The sequence below is a fragment of the Bufo gargarizans genome, unplaced genomic scaffold (genome assembly GCF_014858855.1).
Source record: "Bufo gargarizans isolate SCDJY-AF-19 unplaced genomic scaffold, ASM1485885v1 original_scaffold_1766_pilon, whole genome shotgun sequence".
In the NCBI taxonomy this organism is placed as follows: domain Eukaryota; kingdom Metazoa; phylum Chordata; class Amphibia; order Anura; family Bufonidae; genus Bufo; species Bufo gargarizans.
Window position 1 is genome coordinate 38,764 of NW_025334504.1, and position 21,712 is coordinate 60,475.

Below are 21,712 nucleotides of genomic sequence, written 5' to 3' on the forward strand. Positions count from 1 at the left end.
TGGCTCTTGGGCACTGCTCAAATGGTCAGTTTTTAACTTTACTAAGAACGTAACTATAGTTGTAATGTGTGTAACCACGGTGTATATAACAGTCTTCTAATGACTCTTTCCAATTTCCAGACAAACGTATCCTGTGTCCGCCTGGAGAAATACTTGGGAGGGGATGACTTGGATAACTCTGCCATAAGCAATGATCCCACTGTTGGTAAGAAGTAAACATCAAAGTCTCCTCCATAATCATACATTTAAAGTGGTAGCCCAGTGGTTGCAAATCTTGATTTTTTTAAGATCGGTGTGTTCTACTCCAGTCTTCATATGCCCTTACCGCCAGAGGATGCATTCGTGACAACATGCAGTCCGTGTGCCTGATTTAAATCTATGCCAGCTCGTAGCTGGCGTAGATTTCAGTCATAGTTTATGCCAGTTTCCAACATAAATGATGATAAATATGCTGTGGCTGATGGCCCCACCCATTTACTGCCTTCGCCATGCCTCCTAGTTTTAACTGACAAGGGCAGCATAAAATCTTTAATTGTGACTAAATTTAGTCTCAGACCCCAAGTTTGTGACTGTTCTACGACAAAAAATTTCCTCCTCCTAAAATCCCACTACATTGGTCTTATGAATTACCAGTAGATTTGACTACTATAGTCCACTATTTATTTTGCAGCAGGGTTGTACATAGAAATCATAGGGCCCGATAGTAAAACTTAAGCTTGAAGGGGTTGGCCCAAGAACAACATTTATGCTTTCTCACAGAGCACCCAAGCCAAATATCCATGCGTAGACAGCTGTTTCAGTATGGAGACTTATGGGTAATGCTCGATGGGAAAAGAATATGCAAAGAGATATCTCCTAAGGAAAGAAAACATCTCGCTAGCGCAACCTTGTAAAAGTGGCTTTCTAGGAGTCGAATTACGGCTTGAATGCAGCTTAGGCGACCTCCTAGGTCTCCAGCTATGTATAGAGATTTACTGGAAGTTAGTTAAAAAGTCGGATTTTGGAGCCATTTCTGCAGCGAGCCGGACCGCAGGGGAAACACGTGAGGCTGACGGTGGGCCGATGGGGGTAGCAGTTAAATTGTACTCACGGTTAGCAGAGGCTCCCTGGGTCGGCAGTACAGTGGATGGGAAGACAGCACAAAATCTTGCGGGGCACTCCTGGTTACAGGAAACACCAGCCAGATGGAACTTGAGGTGCCCTTGATGGTGGTGGTGTTTAGGGTGCTTGTGGCGGCTGGGCCCCTGATTTGTGACACCAGCACTAAGTGCAAATGTTGGTGGTAGTAGTAATGATGATATAGAATAAGGAGATTAGAGCTTTTAGCAAACTCCCAGTACTTTACTGAAGCTGTTCCACAGATCATCAATGTATGCAAAAGTCATTTATGTCAAGGCAGCTTTTACAGTGCTTTACATTAGTTCCTAGAATTTGCATAAGGAATAGTCCTCTATGACAATTAGTCGTTCTCTCTAAAGGGATGAACTATCTCTGCTGTCCAGTATAATGCTTTACTTCTGTATCCTCTTCTAGGAATACTATACTCTGACAAATGGCCTTTTTGTCTTTAATTATGATGGGTAGCTTGTAGCTTTGAATCTCTCCACCTGATGCAAAGGAGGCTGGAGTCTAATAAATGACAGTTACCTTCCTTTGTCAATACTCTCATTCCCTCTCTGGGTTGCCTGGTTCTTCTATAATCTTTCCCTTTCATGGGCTGGTACATGGAACTAAGTATGGAGTTTGGATAACTCTCCCAAAATGGCTGCTGAGGTTCAGCTTGTCCTCAGACATCACACACTGACCTTCTTCTTCCTGCACTGTGCACTGAGTGTAGGCCGGAGTTATCCCTGGGAGGCTTGTTGGCACCTCCCCCTCCCTATGCAACTTTGAGAGCACATTTACAAGCACAATTTACATAAAAAACAATCACAACATTAAGCAGTGTGTTTCAGGACACTTCATTTCCACAAGAGATGGTTCTCTTCCTTGGGAAATATCTCTTTGCATATTCTTTACGTATGGAGCATTGCTAATAACTTCCATACAATGGAACACTACCAGTAAGTTTCCTTAGATATCTGGTCTCCTTAAGGAGAACCAGCACTCTGCCTAATCCACAAGTAACAAAAATAGTAAATTCAGAAATATCAACAGGGAGCTTTTACTAAGTTTTGCTATGGAGCCCTGTGATATCTGATGTGCCCCAGAGCTCACTTTACCCTTGTTTGTATGTTGGAAAAAGTGGGGCAGATACTTCTGAATACCATATTTCTGAATGTATTTATGGAATAGAACTGGCTTAATAAATAAATTGATAAATCCCAGAGTTCCCTGAGATGCATAATCAGTTTCCTTCTACCTTTATGACCCAGATAACATTTAACCAGATCACTTTGAAATTGGGTCCTCTGCCCCAAGACATTTCTTGGCCGGAGAGCCTATACACAGCTCGCTCTCCAGCTTGTCTCCAAGATATACAAGGAGCTGGGTGCGCCTCCCCGGAACCCCCCCCCCTCCCCGTTGCCATATATCAAAGCCTGGGAACCGGAACTGGGCCAAACGCTTGATTCAAGCGAAATCACACAAATTTACAAACATAGCTGTGGCCCCTCCAGATGCATCACACTACAGGAAATTAACTACAAATTGACGTCCCGCTGGCATAAAACCTGTGTTGTCCTTCATAGAATCAACGCATCTATCCCCAACCTTTGTTAGCGCTGTTCTTCTCATGTGGGTACTTATAACCACATTTGGTGGGATGCGACCTTATTTAATCATTCTGGAAGAGAATAGGGGATCTTATAGCACAAATTTGCCCTGGAGCTCCACACCTGACCCCAAGAATCATTTTTTTGGGCATCCCTCCGACATTCCCTCCTCGCTTTAACAGACACCTTTGGGCCATGCTAGTGGTTGATGCAAAAGCACTGATACCCCTGCATTGGAAAGACACTATTGCGCCATCGGTTTCTCAATGGATCTCCAAAGTGGCTCAAATCTCCCGTATAGAGGAGCTTTGTTTCATAGCTTTACGTAATCACTCTAAGTTCCACAGACTTTGGAAGCCATGGAGTGACTTTATGTCAGCGCTAACCCCTGACCACCTGTCCGTACCCTAAATGTGACTGGTCAGGGAGATACGCGATGCGCCTCCCTGACGTGCACGCTGGCGATGGCCCCTGGACCTCTTTGCTGCCTTTGTTATACTCACTTTTGCTATTTTTGGTATAATTCTGCCCCATTCAACTCTTGGGTGAGACAGATTCGAAATATTAACACTTGTTTTTCCTGCTCGCCTGTTGGTTGGAAGGCAAACCTATTGTAGGCCAAAAAAAGGCCTCCGTTCAGTATGTTTTCATGTTCCTCTTAATGTATGAAATATGCAATTTCTTATATGCAAGATATATGCAAACAATTTTAAAGCATCTTTCATTCTAAGTTCTGTTTTTTCATGTACCATGACCTTTTATAAATCCAATAAAAATAAATGTATAATACATAAATTGATAAATCTACTCCTTACAGCTCCAAACCCCCTGCTTCACTTTGTATGGTACATACTAAGACTCTGGTGGCCTGCAGCCACCTCTAGGGGGAGCTCTCTGCATGGATTTTTACAGCTGCTAGTGAACTTAGAGGAAGCTGTAAAAATCTCCATGTTGGGACTCCCCTGAGTGGCAGCTGCAGGAAAATAATGTGACCCTGTGTTGGGACTCGGGAACTAGGAGAAGCTCAGCTTTCTGCCCCCTTCAAACCACAAGCCACATAGCAATTGCATCTATTCTAGGCACAACCGTTTTCCAGTCTGAGACTTGCTAGGTTTTATAGTGTTTTGGTTCATAATGTGTGACGTACCTTATCATTCACAGATGCTGCTATCCAGTTTTCTGATGCCACTTTTACCTGGGAGCCCGGTACATCTCCAGCAGTGAAGAAGTAAGGCGATATTGCATGTTGCCCTAATGGAGGCACTTTTATGTTGCCACAAATCAAAATAATAATAGTAGCATAATGATACAGCACATGGTACAGATATAAGAACCCAAGGTAGTGAGTTAGTGACAACTATCGCCTGTATTTCTACATTCATCTACCGATTGCTTAATGTTGTTGGAAACCAGGTTCTTGACGTCTAAGTGTAGTCATGTCAGCTGAGGTTTCAAGCTTTGCCAAGTTTTGCCACTTTAGTAGAAGTAGATGTTCCCCCTCTAGACTTTGTATTGGTAAATTTGACAATTTCATACATGTCTTCATCTCTGATGTTCATATGTGCTGTCTTTTTGCAGTGTCAACCTGAATATCAAGGAAGGTAACCTGGTTGCAGTAGTTGGTGGGGTTGGTTCTGGGAAATCGTCACTTGTTTCTTCGATGCTTGGAGAAATGGACCATGTCTATGGACACATCAACATAAAGGTATAACGTTAACACTGTATTCTGTGAGTTCCATCTCCTGTCTAAAATACTGCACATAGATATGTATAACATTATGGGTAATATAATGTCTTATTAGTAGGTCAACTTTGTGTTTCAGGGTTCTGTGGCCTATGTTCCTCAACAAGCCTGGATCCAGAACGCCACGCTGAGAGATAACATCTTGTTTGGGTCACCTCTAGATGAGGCGCGATATCAGCGAGTTCTAGAAGCCTGCGCCTTGCTTCCTGATTTACAGATGCTGCCGGGAGGGGATATGTCTGAAATAGGAGAAAAGGTGATCCTATTAAGAAAAAGTGTTTTGCTTTTAGTTTCTGCACTGTATGGGTGGTGGCATGCTTTTGGTACCATATAGTAATATGACTTGGGTGTTTAGGCCACTGTTTTGTATTCCATATAGAATGATTATATAGGCCCTGTAGGGCAGTATTTTTTCAGCATTGTATTTGACTGTTACAAACCAGATTCCAGAAAAGTTGGGACACTAAACAAATTGTGAATAAAAACTGAATGCAATGATGTGGAGATGGCAAATGTCAATATTTAATTTGTAGTAGAACGTAGATGACAGATCAAATGATTAATCCAAGTAAATGTATCATTTTAAAGGAAAAATACGTTGATTCAAATTTTCACGGTGTCAAGAAATCCCCAAAAAGTTGGGACAAGTAGCAATAAGAGTCTGGAAAAAGTAAATTTGAGCATAACGTAGAGCTGGAAGACCAATTAACACTAATTAGGTCAATTGGCAACATGATTGGGTATAAAAAGAGCTTCTCAGAGTGGCAGTGTCTCTAAGAAGCCAAGATGGGTAGAGGATCACCAATTCCCACAATGTTGCGCAGAAAGATAGTGGAGCAATATCAGAAAGGTGTTACCCAGCGAAAAATTGCAAAGACTTTGCATCTATCATCATCAACTGTGCATAACATCATCCGAAGATTCAGAGAATCTGGAACAATCTCTGTGCGTAAGGGTCAAGGCCGTAAAACCATACTGGATGCCCGTGATCTCCGGGACCTTAAACGACAATGCACCACAAACAGGAATGCTACTGTAAAGGAAATTACAGAATGGGCTCAGGAATACTTCCAGAAACCATTGTCAGTGAACACAATCCACCGTGCCATCCGCCGTTGCCAGCTGAAACTCTACAGTGCAAAGAAGAAGCCATTTCTAAGCAAGATCCACAAGCTCAGGCGTTTTCACTGGGCCAGGGATCATTTAAAATGGAGTGTGGCAAAATGGAAGACTGTTCTGTACTCAGACGAGTCACGATTCGAAGTTCTTTTTGGAAATCTGGGACGCCATGTCATCCGGACCAAAGAGGACAAGGACAACCCAAGTTGTTATCAACGCTCAGTTCAGAAGCCTGCTTCTCTGATGGTATGGGGTTGCATGAGTGCGTGTGGCATGGGCAGCTTGCATGTCTGGAAAGGCACCATCAATGCAGAAAAATATATTCAGGTTCTAGAACAACATATGCTCCCATCCAGACGTCATCTCTTTCAGAGAAGACCCTGCATTTTTCAACAAGATAATGCCAAACCACATTCTGCATCAATCACAACATCATGGCTGCGTAGGAGAAGAATCCGGGTACTGAAATGGCCAGTCTGCAGTCCAGATCTTTCACCTATAGAGAACATTTGGCGCATCATAAAGAGGAAGGTGCAACAAAGAAGGCCCAAGACGATTGAACAGTTAGAGACCTGTATTAGACAAGAATGGGAGAGCATTCCTATTTCTAAACTTGAGAAACTGGTCTCCTCGGTCCCCAGACGTCTGTTGAGTGTTGTAAGAAGAAGGGGAGTTGCCACACAGTGGTGAAAATGGCCTTGTCCCAACTTTTTGGGGATTTGTTGACACCATGAAATTCTGATTCAACATATTTTTCCCTTAAAATGGTACATTTTCTCAGTTTAAACTTTTGTTCAGTGATTTATGTTCTATTCTGAATAAAATATTAGAAGTTGGCACCTCCACATCATTGCATTCAGTTTTTATTCACGATTTGTATAGTGTCCTAACTTTTTGGGAATCCGGTTTGTATTTAAACACTGAGCCACTTTAGTTTTAGGCATGATATAGAGGTGGCATTTGGACACTGTGTAGGCAGTGGCAAAACATAAATGGAGGCAGACCACTCAACTGCTATAGGGGCCTGGGGAAAGGGACCCGTGCTGAACACCTTCTCTTTCAAATGTGCAAACACTGCATTTTCATGCAGCCACCACTAGGGACTCAGGGCAAACACATAATTACAGCTTCTATTCAGTCAATTGTACCTGCATACCAGCTTTGTAGTAGATGGGAAGTAGAGATGAGTAAATTTTTCAAAAATAGCGTGAAATTCGCACTTCTTTTATACCGTCGTCAGCTTATTCCACAGATATCTACAGAACCTGTTCTGTTACACGCTGATACAAGTAGAGCCCCCCCGACAGAGTGGAGAGGTTGTCAGCAGTAATCCATCAGAATTGGCCAAAAAAAAACAGGAGTGGATCCAAAACAGAGATGACATGTGAATGGAATATTTGTATGTCTTCTGTGTTTTGTACCCACTCCTGCTTTTGGCTACCAAATCATGAGTCAAGCCTAATGCAAAATAGGGACTATGTCATACAGGCCTTATGACTGCTCCAAAGACAGGATTCGTTGTGTGTCTCATTTTTCCTCCCTTCTGAGAGATCAGAAGAAGGGTAAAATAAATGGTGATGTCAACAAGGCCAAACAGGGAAAATAGCGTCTCCGTCATAGTGGTGATGTGGCAACAGAATGAGGAGCCCACACAGTGGCCCAATCACAGAGTGGTGGCAGTACCAGCACAAGATGGTGGGTGTCAGTAGGAGCACCTGGCAGCAGGTGTGTGGCATCAGGCAGGTGGCAGCATCAGAATAGTGGCTGAAGCAGGTAGCCAGGAGAAACGCAAGTGACTCGGAGGGACTCCCAGCCTCCATCTCCACTGCAAACTGCCACGGTGTGTCTGGGTCATCTGCCCGGTCTTCCTCATCGCCCTGTAGCTCCTTCTCTCCTGTGACCTGTGCAGAAAAACCACCCATTTTGGTGTACATTACTTGTGCGTGAATGTCCTCCTCCAGTTCAGCCCCCACAGGGATTATGCAGCTTTGAGATGTAGGCGCCATGTCTCCTGTCCCCTGGCCAGCCAGATTTAGCAGCATCTGCTCCAGGACATGGATCAGTGGAATGAAATTGTTCATCCCGTAGTCCTGGCGACTGACAAATAAAGTGGCCTACTCAAATGGCCTGAGCAAACTGCAGGTGTCATGCATGAGCTGCCACTGGCTAACGTTGAAGTAACACAGTGGAGTACTCCTGTTCGCTTGTATCATCAAAAAATCGTTTATGGCCTTCCTCTGTTCATATAGTCGGTCAACATATGGAGGGTGGAGTTCCAACGGGTGGAAACATTGCATATCAGTCGATGTTTGGGAACGCCCTTCTGCCTTTTTAGCTCAGGGAGGGTGTGCTTTGCAGTGTGAGAGTGGCTGAAGTGCATGCGCAGTTACCTAGCCATTTTCAGGATGTCTTGCAGATGGATGGAAGACTTCAGGAACCGCTTTACAACCAGACTAAACACGTGCCCATGCAGGGTGCATGGCTCAGCCCTCCTTGATGCAGCACTGACACCATGTTCTTCCTGTTGTTAGTCACCATGGTTCCAATTTTCAGTTGGCGAGGAGAAAGCCTGGATTCGATTTCTTAATGGAGGACGCAAAGCAGTTCCTCCCCAGTATGACACCATTCGCCCATTCAAACTACAATAGGTGCAGAGTGCCCTGCACATGTGGTATGCTGGAGGAGAACTCAGAATTGTCCTCGCAGTGGAGGCTTAGGACACGGTGGAAGATGAGGAGGCAGAGGACCCACAGCTTGAGAACGTGGAGGCGGCAGTTGCGTCACCTGGCTATCACGATCGGCGTAACTGTCACATACGTGACACGGAGGGAGGCAAAGAGGGAGGCCCTGCCCTAGTGAGAGGGAAGGTGGTGACCCCTGACTCACCTTGCGGCTGGCACCTGGCTGCCCTGTCGTCCCTAGACGGGTTCCTCACCCGTACGCCGATCACGTGCCTAAAACCCTGGCTTTCCCTAGGATGAGCCCTAGATAGTGAACAGGGCGGTGGGAACACTAGTCCGCACCACTAGCTCTAAAGGAAAACACCAAGGGGAGGACAGACAATACAAACTAAACATATAATCCCAGGTGGGCAACAACAGGAGACAACAAAAGCCCAACAGGGATCCGGAGGGTAGCACTCTGGAACAACAACCAGATTCTCAGCTCCAGTGGGTCAGCATAGATGTCCAGGCAGGAAGCTCTATAACTGGCAACAAGAGAAGTGTGAGAGGAGAATATAAGGAGTTTGGGAGTGGCAGACAAGAAACAGCTGAGGAGGAGAAGCTACGGATCCCTGAGTGAGACAAAAAGGATAGCAAGGCAAACACAGAAAACAAACACTAAGAAACACCGTGATCTTTAGACATCGAGCGCACAGCCACCCGCTGCGACTTCCTGACCCCGGGTATAACGGAGTCAGACGTGGCTCTTGACACCCTCGTGACAGTACCCCCCCTTTCACGAGGGGCCTCCGGACACTCAGGACCAGGTCTCTCCGGATGAGAGACATGGAAAGCCTGAATCAACCTGTTGGCGTTTACCTCTGACGCTGGAACCCACATTCTTTCCTCGGGACCGTAACCCCTCCAATGCACCAGATACTGAAGAGAGCGGCGGACCCGACGAGAATCAACAATTCTGGATATTTGAAACTCCAGATTACCATCCACAACAACAGGAGGAGGTGGCAGCGGTGATGGTTCTAGAGGTGGAACATACTTCTTGAGCAACGACTTTGGAAGACGTTATGGATCTTAAAAGTCTGAGGTAGCTCCAGGCGAAAAGCCACAGGGTTAATGACGGCTACAATTTTATAAGGACCAATGAACCTAGGACCCAGTTTCCAAGAGGGAACCTTCAACTTAATATTCCTAGTAGACAACCACACATAGTCATTCACTCCTAGGTCCGGACCTGGCGACCGTTTCTTATCGGCCATGCATTTGTATTTACCACTCATATTTTTCAAGTTAGCTTGCACCTTCTGCCATACCGATGAAAGAGATGAAGAAAACCGTTCCTCTTCGGGAACCCCAGAAGACCCCCCCTCTTTGAAAAGTACAAAATTGGGGATGAAAACCGTATGCACCAAGAAATGGTGACTTGCCAGTGGATTCCTGACGGCGATTATTTATGGCAAACTCGGCTAACGGTAAATATGACGACCACACCTCTTGGTTTTCAGACGCAAAACACCTTAAATATGTTTCTAGGTTTTGGTTGGTACGCTCAGTCTGTCCATTCGACTGAGGATGGAAAGCAGAGGAAAATGATAAGTGTACCCCTAAACGGGTACAAAAAGCTTTCCAAAACTTAGAAATAAACTGGGTTCCCCGATCCGAAACCACATCGGAAGGGACCCCGTGAAGCTTCACGATTTCACTGATAAACACCTGAGCAAGAGTCTTATAGCATTAGGAAGTGCGGGTAGCGCAATAAAGTGTACCATTTTGCTAAACCTGTCTACTACTACCAAGATAACTGTTTTACCCGCAGACAAAGGTAAGTCAGTGATGAAATCCATTGATAGATGTGTCCATGGTCTATTGGGGATGAAAAGTGGCAATAAAGACCCTGCTGGACGTGTATGAGAGACTTTCGCGCGTGCACAAGTAGAACAAGTAGACACGAAATCTATTACATTCCTGACGCAACCTTGGCCACCAAAAATGACGAGACAATAGCTCCAAGGTTGCTTTACTACCCGGGTGCCCAGCAAGTGCCGAATTATGATGTTCCTTCAATAACTCAAGACGCAGGTTTAACGGTACAAACAATTTCTCTGAGGGGCAAGAGGCCGGGGCGTCCCCCTGGGCCTCTAACACCTTTCCCTCTAGAACAGAGTGTACAGCAGAGACAACCACTCCTCTTTGTAAAATAGGTACCGGATCACTAACATTACCCCCTCCAGGGAAACTACGAGACATTGCGTCTGCCTTGGTATTTTTTGCCCCAGGACGATAGGTGATTACAAAGTTAAATCTGGTAAAGAATAGCGACCACCTAGCTTGTCTAAGGGTGAGACGCTTAGCCGATTCTAGGTACAGAAGGTTTTTGTGATCCGTAATTACCGTGACGGGGTGGATTGCTCCCTCTAAGAAGTGACGCCACTCTTCAAACGCCAGTTTAATCGCCAACAGTTCCCTATTTCCAATATCATAGTTCTTTTCTGCTGCAGATAATTTTTTGGAAAAGAAAGCGCAAGGACGCCATTTGCCAGGAGATGGACCCTGAGACAATACAGCCCCCACTCCCACCTCCGGCGCATCAACTTCAACAATAAAAGGCTGGGAGACATCAGGTTGAATTAGAACAGGTGCCGAGGTAAATCTCTCTTTTAGAGAGGAAAAATGCAATTTTAGCGACGTCAGACCATTTAGAAAAATCAGTCCCCTTCCTAGTCATGTCAGTAAGGGGTTTAACGATCACTGAATAATTTTTAATAAACTTTCTGTAGAAATTTGCGAAACCCAAAAACCGTTGTAGAGCTTTAAGGTTCTCAGGAAGATCCCAATCTAAAATTGCCTGGACCTTCCCAGGATCCATACGGAAACCTGAAGCAGATAATAGATATCCCAGGAATTGTATTTCCTGAACGGCGAAGACACATTTTTCAATTTTCGCATATAATTTATTCGTCCGTAGGACCTGCAGTACTTGCCTGACATGTACTTCATGTGTTTTCAGATCAGCCGAATAAATTAAGATATCATCTAGGTATATGACTACAAACCTGCCGATGAGATGACTAAAAATATCATTAACGAAATGTTGGAAGACAGCAGGGGCATTGGTCAGACCGAAAGGCATGACTAAATTTTCGTAATGCCCCTCAGGGGTGTTAAAAGCTGTCTTCCACTCATCCCCTTCCTTGATACGAATCAGATTGTAGGCCCCCCTAAGATCAAGTTTGGAGAACCACCTAGCACCCGCAATCTGATTAAAAAGGTCAGGAATGAGAGGAAGAGGGTATGGGTCTCGGACGGTTATCCGGTTTAGCTCACGGAAATCTAGGCAAGGACGCAGGCCCCCATCTTTCTTTTTAACAAAGAAAAACCCTGCAGCCACGGGTGAAGAAGAGGGTCTGATGTGTCCCTTGGCCAGACTCTCGGAGATATAATCTTTCATGGCTTGTCTCTCGGGACCCGAAAGATTATACAACCTGGACTTGGGTAATTTTGCACCGGGAATCAAGGTTAACCGGGCAATCATAAGGACGATGAGGTGGTAGCTTCTGACAACCCTTTTCAGAAAAAACGTCCTCAAAGTCCGAAATAAATGTAGGTAGGGAAGCTATGGAGGCGATTAAGCAATTGTTATTTAAGCAATTCTCTCTGCAATGCTCACTCCACTCCAATATCTCCCTGGCCTGCCAATCCACCACTGGATTGTGCGCTACCAACCAGGGAAGACCCAATACCACAGGAGAGGGAAGGCCCTCCAGAATGTAACATGAAAGACGCTCCTTATGGTGGTCCCCTACCCGAAGATGTAAGTTATGGACAACGTGAGTGAGGTTTCTCTGAGACAGAGGAGCAGAGTCAATAGCGAATATGGGAATGGGTCTCTGCAGCGTACAGAGAGACAAACCCATAGTGCGGGCAAAATGGGCATCTATCAAATTTACCCCTGCACCACTGTCTAGAAAAAAAGAAATAGACTCCGTCTTAACACCAAAAACAATAACCGCTGGCAACACAAATTGAGATGTTCGTATGGAGGAAACGTATACCCCCCGGCTGACATCCTCCGCACAGCCTGGGGTTAGTAGTTTTCCGACGGTCTTTTGTTTTTGGGAAAGGAGGGACAGACATTAATGAAATGACCCTTCCCCCCACAGAAAAAACAAGCCCCCCACCTACGGCGAACCTCAGGAGGACGGACCTGACGAGAAGTTCCTCCTAGCTGCATAGGCTCATCCAAGTCAGTACAGACTAACTGCTGCTTGGGAGAGGTTACCGATTGCTCAGGAATTTTCGATCTCTCCCTAAGACGTCTATCTATCCTGATAGAGAGGGACATAACAGCATCAAGGGAAAGGGGGGTCTCATACAGCGCCAGCGCATCCTTAACCCTTTCAGATAACCCAGAGCAGAACTGACTCCTGAGAGCCGGGTCGTTCCACTGAGTATCCGTAGCCCACCTGCGGAACTCTGAGCAATATTCCTCTGCTGGCCGATCTCCCTGTAGGAGTCTCCGTAACTTCGACTCAGCCAGGGCGACACGGTCAGGGTCATCATATATGAGACCCAAAGCCCCAAAAAATCCCTCCACTGACCGGAGAGCCTGGGAACCAGGGGGTAACGAGAACGCCCAGGATTGCGGGTCCCCCTGAAGCATGGAAATAACAATCCCCACCCGCTGTTCTTCATTACCTGAGGAGTAAGGGCGCAGCTTAAAATATAATTTGCAGGCCTCACGGAACAACACAAATTTGTCCCTTCCCCCAGAGAATCTGTCAGGAAGAACAACCTTGGGTTCTGTAACAACCTGGTTACCCATAGCAACCGCTGGGCTTACGGTCTGCTGCATTTGCTGCTGCTGTTGGAGGACAGACGCCTTCAATCCTGCCACCTCCAAAGACAGGCCTTGAAGCTGTTTTGCCAAAGCAGCAATAGGATCCATATTGGATTCTAAGTAGAGGAAAAAAAAAATTATATATATATATTTTTTTTTTTCAAAAAAAATAAATAAGGGCCAGTTATAATATCACGATCGGCGTAACTGTCACATACGTGACACGGAGGGAGGCAAAGAGGGAGGCCCTGCCCTAGTGAGAGGGAAGGTGGTGACCCCTGACTCACCTTGCGGCTGGCACCTGGCTGCCCTGTCGTCCCTAGACGGGTTCCTCACCCGTACGCCGATCACGTGCCTAAAACCCTGGCTTTCCCTAGGATGAGCCCTAGATAGTGAACAGGGCGGTGGGAACACTAGTCCGCACCACTAGCTCTAAAGGAAAACACCAAGGGGAGGACAGACAATACAAACTAAACATATAATCCCAGGTGGGCAACAACAGGAGACAACAAAAGCCCAACAGGGATCCGGAGGGTAGCACTCTGGAACAACAACCAGATTCTCAGCTCCAGTGGGTCAGCATAGATGTCCAGGCAGGAAGCTCTATAACTGGCAACAAGAGAAGTGTGAGAGGAGAATATAAGGAGTTTGGGAGTGGCAGACAAGAAACAGCTGAGGAGGAGAAGCTACATCCTGAGTGAGACAAAAAGGATAGCAAGGCAAACACAGAAAACAAACACTAAGAAACACCGTGATCTTTAGACATCGAGCGCGCAGCCACCCGCTGCGACTTCCTGACCCCGGGTATAACGGAGTCAGACGTGGCTCTTGACACCCTCGTGACACTGGCCAAGTTGCTGGTGTGTCTGGGCAGGAACCACATTTACCCAGTCAGCTGTAAAGGACATATATTGTCCTTGACCGTAGTTACAGCTCCATTGTCGCTCCATCGGCTCAAGAACTGGCCTACTTTCTAATCAACATAAGTGTGCAGGGTTGGTATTGCCTTTTCGGCAAAGAAATTACGACTTGGCACTCTCCACTAGTTCTCTGAAAGGTACAGAGACCACCACTTGGAAGGGGAGGGACTGCAGCACCAGCAACTTGGCCAGGAGCATGTTCAGCTATTGCTCCATTGGATGAGTGCATGCGTACTGTTGTCTTTTTGCAATCGCTTCTGTGATTGATTGTTGACTAAATGAGTGACAAAGAGCAGGAGCATCAGGACTAGTAGATGATGGGAAGGAAACACAGCTCCCTTCTGCTGAGGTGGTGGAGCCTTGACTGCAGAAAAATGGGTGCTGGCCACTAGGTGATGCAGCGGTTGCTGCGTCAGGCTGGACCACTACATTGGAGCCACTGTTTTCCCAGGCCACTTATTGGTGATGCTGCATGTGTTGCAGGGCCGGCATCAGCACCCGGAACACCCGGGCAAGTGCCGACGCCCACTGCTCCTGCGGGGCCCCCTTTGCCCGCTCACTCCTGCCGCTGTGTCCTGCCTGTTCTGAATTCTAGGGCAGTTTACCCCAGCAATGGAGACAATTTTGGCCATGTGCACTGCTGGGGTGGGTGGCCCCAGGACTCAGAACAGGGTAGATGGAGTTTCGGTAGATGCTATGCTAGAATGGAGTTGTTAGAAGGAGGTCCGTGATGTCACTGGTCACATGCTCCTTCATGGTCACATGACGAAATGTGGGAAGTGCTGACAGTACTCCTGGTGTACACAGAGCTTCATGGGGAGCAGGTGAGGGGCAGCATATGGAGCTCATATATGAGGGGGAAGGTGGAGCACTCAAGGGCAGTAAGGTTAGGTGGAGTGGAATCTGGTGCAATTAAGGGGGTTTATTTTACAGATCCGGGTGTATTCTGAGGACCATGATGTGTGTGTCTGTCTGTTCCCGTGTGTGTCTAAGGCCTTATGCACACGGCCATTGTGCACGCGCATACTGTCGGTCCGCAATACATGGGGCACTGGCCGCGTGCATCAGGGATGCGGACCTATCCACTTCCGTGGTGTTTCTGGCCGTGCCTCCGCACCGCAAAAAAATAGAACATGTTCTATTTTTTTGGGGTGTGCGGATGGATCACGGACCTAAGTTGAATGGGTCTCGATCCGTCCCGGCTGCCGCATGGACGTTGCCCGTGCATTGGGGACCACAAATTGCGGTCCCCAATGCACGGAACGGCCGTATGCATGAGGCCTAAGGCATTGCTTAGACTCCATACCACAGTCTAGCCAGTGACTAATCAGTTACAGTTTAGACCACCTTCTGGTACATGTTGGTAATTCCCTTTTAAACCCCAGTCCATGTCCCATATTAGAAAGTAACAAAAGGTTGGAGCATAACTAAAGGTGGAATTCCCTTTTAATGTTCCCTAAAGGTGGCCACACATTGGATAAAAGTTGGTGGACGATCGCATAGGTGTCTGTCCATATGTGTCTGTGCGTGTCTGTCCCTGTGTGTCTGTGCGTGTCTGTCCATATGTGTCTGTGCATGTCTGTCCATATGTGTCTGTGCGTGTCTGTCCATATGTGTCTGTGCGTGTCTGTCCATATGTGTCTGTGCGTGTTATCACTGTGTAAGGGGGCCCACTGAGACTTTATCGCCCAAGGGCCCACATGAACCTTAAGCTGGCCCTGATGTGTTGACGCAGGACTATGGTGCCAACTTTGGCACCCTGGCCATGCTTCACCTTCTGCCCACAGATTCTGCAGATGGCCATGTTGACCTCCTCTGGTGGCTTGATGAAAAATTGCCACACTACTGAGTATGGCATTTCCCCCCACCATTCCGTGCTGACTGCCTGCTACCGCTGCCTCTGCCTCTGCCTCTGTGAACCCCTACACCACTACTTTCCGGACAGATAGGCTTCTGCAAAGCGGGCGGTCTACCCCGGGCACATTTGTCTCCTGACCTCCCATTGATACCACCCTGCTGACTCGTGGCCATGCTACCACCTTGCTGGCTCAGCCGCTGCCTCACGCGCAAGCTGCCACCCTCTTCTCCTGATGATGATGATGATGATGAAGCCCCCCTCTCTCACCGCAGAAGGGTGAATGGACGTCCTAATATTTGCAATAAATACACCCCAAAACTGCCTATATGAGACAGCACTTTCCGTACAGATGCAAAGGTGAATGGAAATAGTTATTTTTCAACTAAATACTGTGGCAGGCGCAGCACTATGAAGTGCCTTTTGCGGTGTGGCATTAGAAGAATTTTGATATCTCTGACTTTTAGTCTAACCAGACTGTCTGTTACTCTGTAATTCCTCTAGCTCTGTTCTATGGAAACAGTTGGTTTAAAGAGCACACCAAATGCTTGAAATAACCTCTTTATTAACTTTTCTTCATATATAACACTGCCTCCTCTGCAGCAGATAGTCCATGTACAAAACACGTGTTGATAAGATATTACAAAATGGCGGTATGATTAAGATGTGGTTCCACTTTTCAATTTTGAAAATGGTGGATATATTTCTCTCTTGAGTATCTGTACTCTTATTTTAAGTTTTTTAAGCACTTTATGATCTCTCTGAGAGGTATATCTGAGGTCTAACTAATAGTTCACTTGCTGAATTTGGTTGCAATTTGCAGTATGTAGTTAGCAGTAACTATTTGCAGATTGGTTGAGTATGATCTGGTAATTGGTTGTATGCAATTTGGATTGAAGTATGGATTTTGAATGGTTGCAATTGGTATTTGTATGCCTGCAATTTGTAGCTTGAAATTTGTATTTGCAATTTGCATTTGATGGAACTGTATGCTGGCAATATGAATTTGGTGGAACTTTTTTGGCCTCTCTGCTTCCATAAAAACACAGCTCTCAGTGGAGTGAATGTCTCTTTAGCTCCTGTCTCTGGTAAATAATAATTATAGCAGCTCCTTCTAGGGGAATTCTCAGACAGGCTGTGTGTGAGGCTGGCTGTGATTGGTGAAAACTCTTGCTGTGTGAGAAGCTGGCTGTGATTGGTCTAGACTTCTGCCCAGCAACAACAGATTAGCACTATGCTTTCTGTTGTTTCTGCTGTGTCACTGAGCTTACCTTACATTACAAAATGAATCTTAAAGGCATATTATCTTTTTCTGCTTCTGTGAACAATTTCCATTGACTTCTAGGTAAATCATCTTCTTTCACTAACACTATGTCACCAACTTGGACATTTCTTCTGGGTGTTTGCCATTTACTTCTTAGCATAAGATTGGCTAAGTACTCTTTCCTCCATCTATTCCAAAACTGTTCTGATAGATATTGAACTCTTCGCCATCTCCTTTTAGCATATAAATCCTCTTTGGTGAACTTTCCAGGCGGTGGCTGTATGTAATTCGACTTAAGGTAAAGTAGATGGTTTGGGGGTTACAGGGTCCAAACTTGTTGGATCGTTGTTGTTATCAACTGTAAGTGGACGACTGTTAACAATAGACATTACTTCATAGAATAGGGTCCTAAGCGAAGCATTATCTATTCTTCCAGCATTCTTTTTCAACACTGAACTTAACACATTTCTTACAGTTCTGATTTGTTTTTCCCAAACTTCTCCTGTATGGCTTGTATTTGGAGCATTCATCTGAAAATCACACTGTTTCTCTAACAAATACTCAGTTACCTTTTCTTTATCGATCTCTTTTAGAGATTTCTTCAATTCAATCTTTGCTCTGACAAAATTAGATCCTTGGTCAGATCTAAGCACACTGACGGTACCTCTAATGGCTATGAAACAGCTTAAGGCTTTGATTAATGCGTCAGTTGACATATCTTCTAACATTTCCAGGTGAATCGCTCTGGAACTTAGACATGTAAATATTAGTCTATATCTCTTTGTTGTTCTGCTTGGTGATGAATGGGCCAAAACAATCTATTCCGCTATAAAAAAAATGGTGGTGATGGGTTTACACGATCTGCCGGTAAATCTGCCATTCTTTTTTCTTCGGTAGGTCTACATGCCTTTCTACAGACTACAAATTTACTTATAAACTTTTCTATAACTTTTCTTCCCTTCACTATCCAGTAACCACCTTCTATCAAACAGCTTTGGATAAAGCTTCTTCCCTGGTTCAAGGAATTGTTGTGGTAGTGATCAATAATCAATCTCGTGAAGGTAGAGTTTTTGGGTAGAATTGCTGGATGCTTCACTTTGCTAGGTAACTATGAATTTTCCAGTCTCCCTCCCACCTTCAGTATACCATTCTGAAGAACAAGATTAAGCTTGTACAATGGGTGGTTGTTTGGAAGCCTTTTCGGTTCTTGACTAAGTCTCTTCAACTCTTCACTGTAGAATCTCTGTTGAATGAGTCTTATGACTGTTTCTTCAGCTTTCATTCTTTCTTCTACATTCAACAATTCCTTCTTTCTGATTCCCTTTGCCAAACGTTGAATTCGAGCTACTACGTTTATGACTGTATTCCATTTTGAACATCTGGCTAGTCTTTTTCAAGTATGTCATCTTGACACTTGGCAGCAGTGCTCAATGTTTGTACAACTTTTACTTCTGGATCACCCATAGACAATTCTGTGTAACCTTTACTGAGCGTGATTTCCTTTTCCCAAAGGAACTCTGGGCCTGTGAACCAATTAGAATTTTTCAATTCTGTTACATTCAGGCCTCTTGAAGCATGATCTGCTGGGTTATGCTTTGTGTCAATGTGATGCCAATGTTCCGGATTTGTTATTTCCCGAATTTTCTCAACTCTGTTGGCGACAAAGATATTGAATCTTCGAGCTTTGGTGTTTATGTATCCTAGGAAAACTTGTTAGTCTGTTCAAAAATATTCTTCATCTATTTTCAATTCCAATTCTTCTCTCAAAAACTTGCTTACTGATGCTGAAACAACAGCTGCTGTCTAGGGTTTAGCGAACCCGAACTGTAAAGTTCGGGTTCGTACCAAACTTTAGGATTTCTGGGCCCCGGACCCGAACCCGAACTTTTCAGTAAAAGTTCAGGTTCAAGTTTGGGGTTCAGCGATTTATTGGCACTTTTTGAAAGGCTGCAGAGCAGCCAATCAACAAGCGTTTTACTCTTGTGCCCTTATAAGCCATCACAGCCATGCCTATTAATGGCATGGCTGCGATTGGCCAGTGCAGCATGTGACCCAGCCCTTTATATTAGCTGGAGTCACGTAGCGCTGCATGTCACTCTGCTGTGCTTAGTGTAGGGATAGGATGCTGCTCCTGTGAGGGAGAGAATAGGAAAAAATCTTTAATCTGAAGTGCTTGCTAACTCAGCGATCTCCATAGATTTAGTTTTGTGGGTGCAGTGCACAATCTTTTTACCCTGCCCTGAGCCCAGTGACACAGAAAAATAACTTTTATCCTTCTGTTAGTTAGATGGGTGGCGACCAGCACAGCATATGTGCATTTGTGATATTCAAATCCAAGCTTGAAATACTGCAATAATAATCTGGGTTTAAAAAAAACACCCATTTTTGGCAATATCCTACATCTGGTGCCTTTGCAGCATTTTTTAGTGTGAAATAGGAGCTTGCAATACTGCAATAATTTTCTGGGTTTAAAAAAATCACCCATTTTTTGCAAGACCCTATATCTGGGGCCTTTGCAGCATTTGGCAGTGTGAAATCCGAGCTTGAAATACTGCAATAATTTTCTGGGTTAAAAAAAAATAAACATTTTTGGCAATACCCTACATCTGGGGCCTATGCTGCATTTTTTAGTGTAAAATAGAAGCTTGAAATACTGCAATAATAATTTGGGTTTAAAAAAACACCAATTTTTGGCAATACCCTACATCTATGGCCTATGCTGCATTTGTTAGTGTGACATACAAGCTAGAAATACGGCAATAATATTCTGGGTTTAAAAAAAATCACCCATTTTTGGCAATACCCTACATCTAGTGACTTTGCAGCATTTGTCAGTGTGTAAGACAAGCTTGCAATACTTAAATAATTTTCTTGGTTTAAAAAAAAAAAATATTTTGGACAAAAAACAAAATTTGCAGCCCTTGCTGCATCTGTCAGTGTGAGATACACTTGTTAGTTACTAGTGTTTTATTATGTTATTGAAAAAACACCCATTTTGGGCAAGATCCTAAATTTGAGAAATATGAGGAGAGCGTCAAATAAGGGAAGTGGCCCCGGTTGTGGTGCTTCTGGTGGAGCTCCTGTTGCAGCCATTTTGGGCAAAATACTTAATTTGCAGCATCTGTCAGTGTGAGATACAAGCTTGAAATGCTGCAATAATATTCTGGGTTTATAAAAACACCCATTTTTGGCAATCATCTACATCTGGGGCTGATGCTGCATTTGTTAGTGTGACATACAAGTTTAAAATACTTTAATAATTTTCTGGTTTTAAAAGAAAACCCATTTTTGGCAATACCTTACATCTGGTGTATTTGCAGCATTTGTCAGTGTGAAATACAAGCTTGAAATACTTCAATAATTTTCTTGGTTTAAAAAAAACACACCAATTTTGGACAAAAAACTAAATTTACAGCCTTTGCTCCATCTGTCAGTGTGAGATACATGCATTAGATACTGGTGTTCTATTCTGATATTAAACTTAATTTTGCAACCTTTGCTGCATCTGTCAGTGTGAGATACAAGCTTGAAATGCTGCAATAATATTCTGGGTTTAAAAAAAAAAAAAGTTTTGGGCAATCCCCTACATCTGGGGCCCATGCTGAGTACACACGTTAGATACTGGTGTTCTATTATGTTATTAAAAAAAAAAAAAAAGTTTTGCGCAAAAAACTAATTGTGCAGCCTTTGCTGCATCTGTCAGTGTGAGATATACGCATTAGATACTGGTGTTCTATTCTGTTATTAAAAAAACCCCAATTTTTGGCAAAAGAACTAATTTTGCAGCCTTTGCTGCATCTGTCAGTGTGAGATACACGCGTTAGATACTGGTGTTCTATTCTGTTATTAAAAAAGCACCCATTTTGGGCCAAAAACTTAATTTTGCGGCCTTTGCTGCATCTGTCAGTGTGAGATACACACGTTAGATACTGTTGTTCTATTCTGTTATTAAAAAAAAAAACACCTATTTTGGGCAAAATAATACATCTGCGGCCTTTGCTGCATTTGTCAGTGTGAAATACATGCATTAGATACTGGTGTTCTATTCTGTAAAAAAAAACAAAAAACATTTTGGGCAAAAAACATATTTTGCAGCCTTTGCTGCATTTGTCAGTGTGAGATACAGGCATTAGATACTGGTGTTCTATTCTGTTATTAAAGAAACACCCATTTTGGGCAAAATAATAAATCTGCGGCCTTTGCTCCATCTGTCAGTGTAAAATACATGCATGCAGGACTTGTCCGTACCTTGTGCAGAATAAACATGTATACTGGCCTTACCAAGCCATTGTTATACTACAGCGCAATTGCTCATTGTTGTATTTTGGATATTTCCCACTCTTTTGGAGTATACCCTAAGAAAAAAATAAAAAAAATGAAAACCAGTGTTGGCTACCTTCTCCTCCTCACCTCGCCGCTTTCACCTACAACGCTACATCCACCGCCTCTTCAAACTCCTACTCCATATGGACCTCCACCTCATAAATCAAGATTATTTTTTCAATTTGTACATATTTTATTTTATGTCATTTCACTAATTTGTGATATACCACTGCTATACCTAGTAGACATGTAAAA

The 21,712-nt window shown here is 44.3% G+C and overlaps 1 protein-coding gene across 1 annotated transcript in view; it reads left to right on the forward strand.

The window, feature by feature from the left end:
- Positions 1 to 21,712, forward strand: part of LOC122923585 (ATP-binding cassette sub-family C member 2-like) — a 92,578-nt gene that overhangs the window by 19,684 nt on the left and 51,182 nt on the right. Inside the window, exons 6-9 of the mRNA XM_044274440.1 lie at positions 121 to 205; positions 3,876 to 3,942; positions 4,293 to 4,419; positions 4,538 to 4,714. Of these exons, the coding sequence (XP_044130375.1) occupies positions 121 to 205; positions 3,876 to 3,942; positions 4,293 to 4,419; positions 4,538 to 4,714 (456 nt within the window). The remainder of the gene's footprint in view (positions 1 to 120; positions 206 to 3,875; positions 3,943 to 4,292; positions 4,420 to 4,537; positions 4,715 to 21,712) is intronic.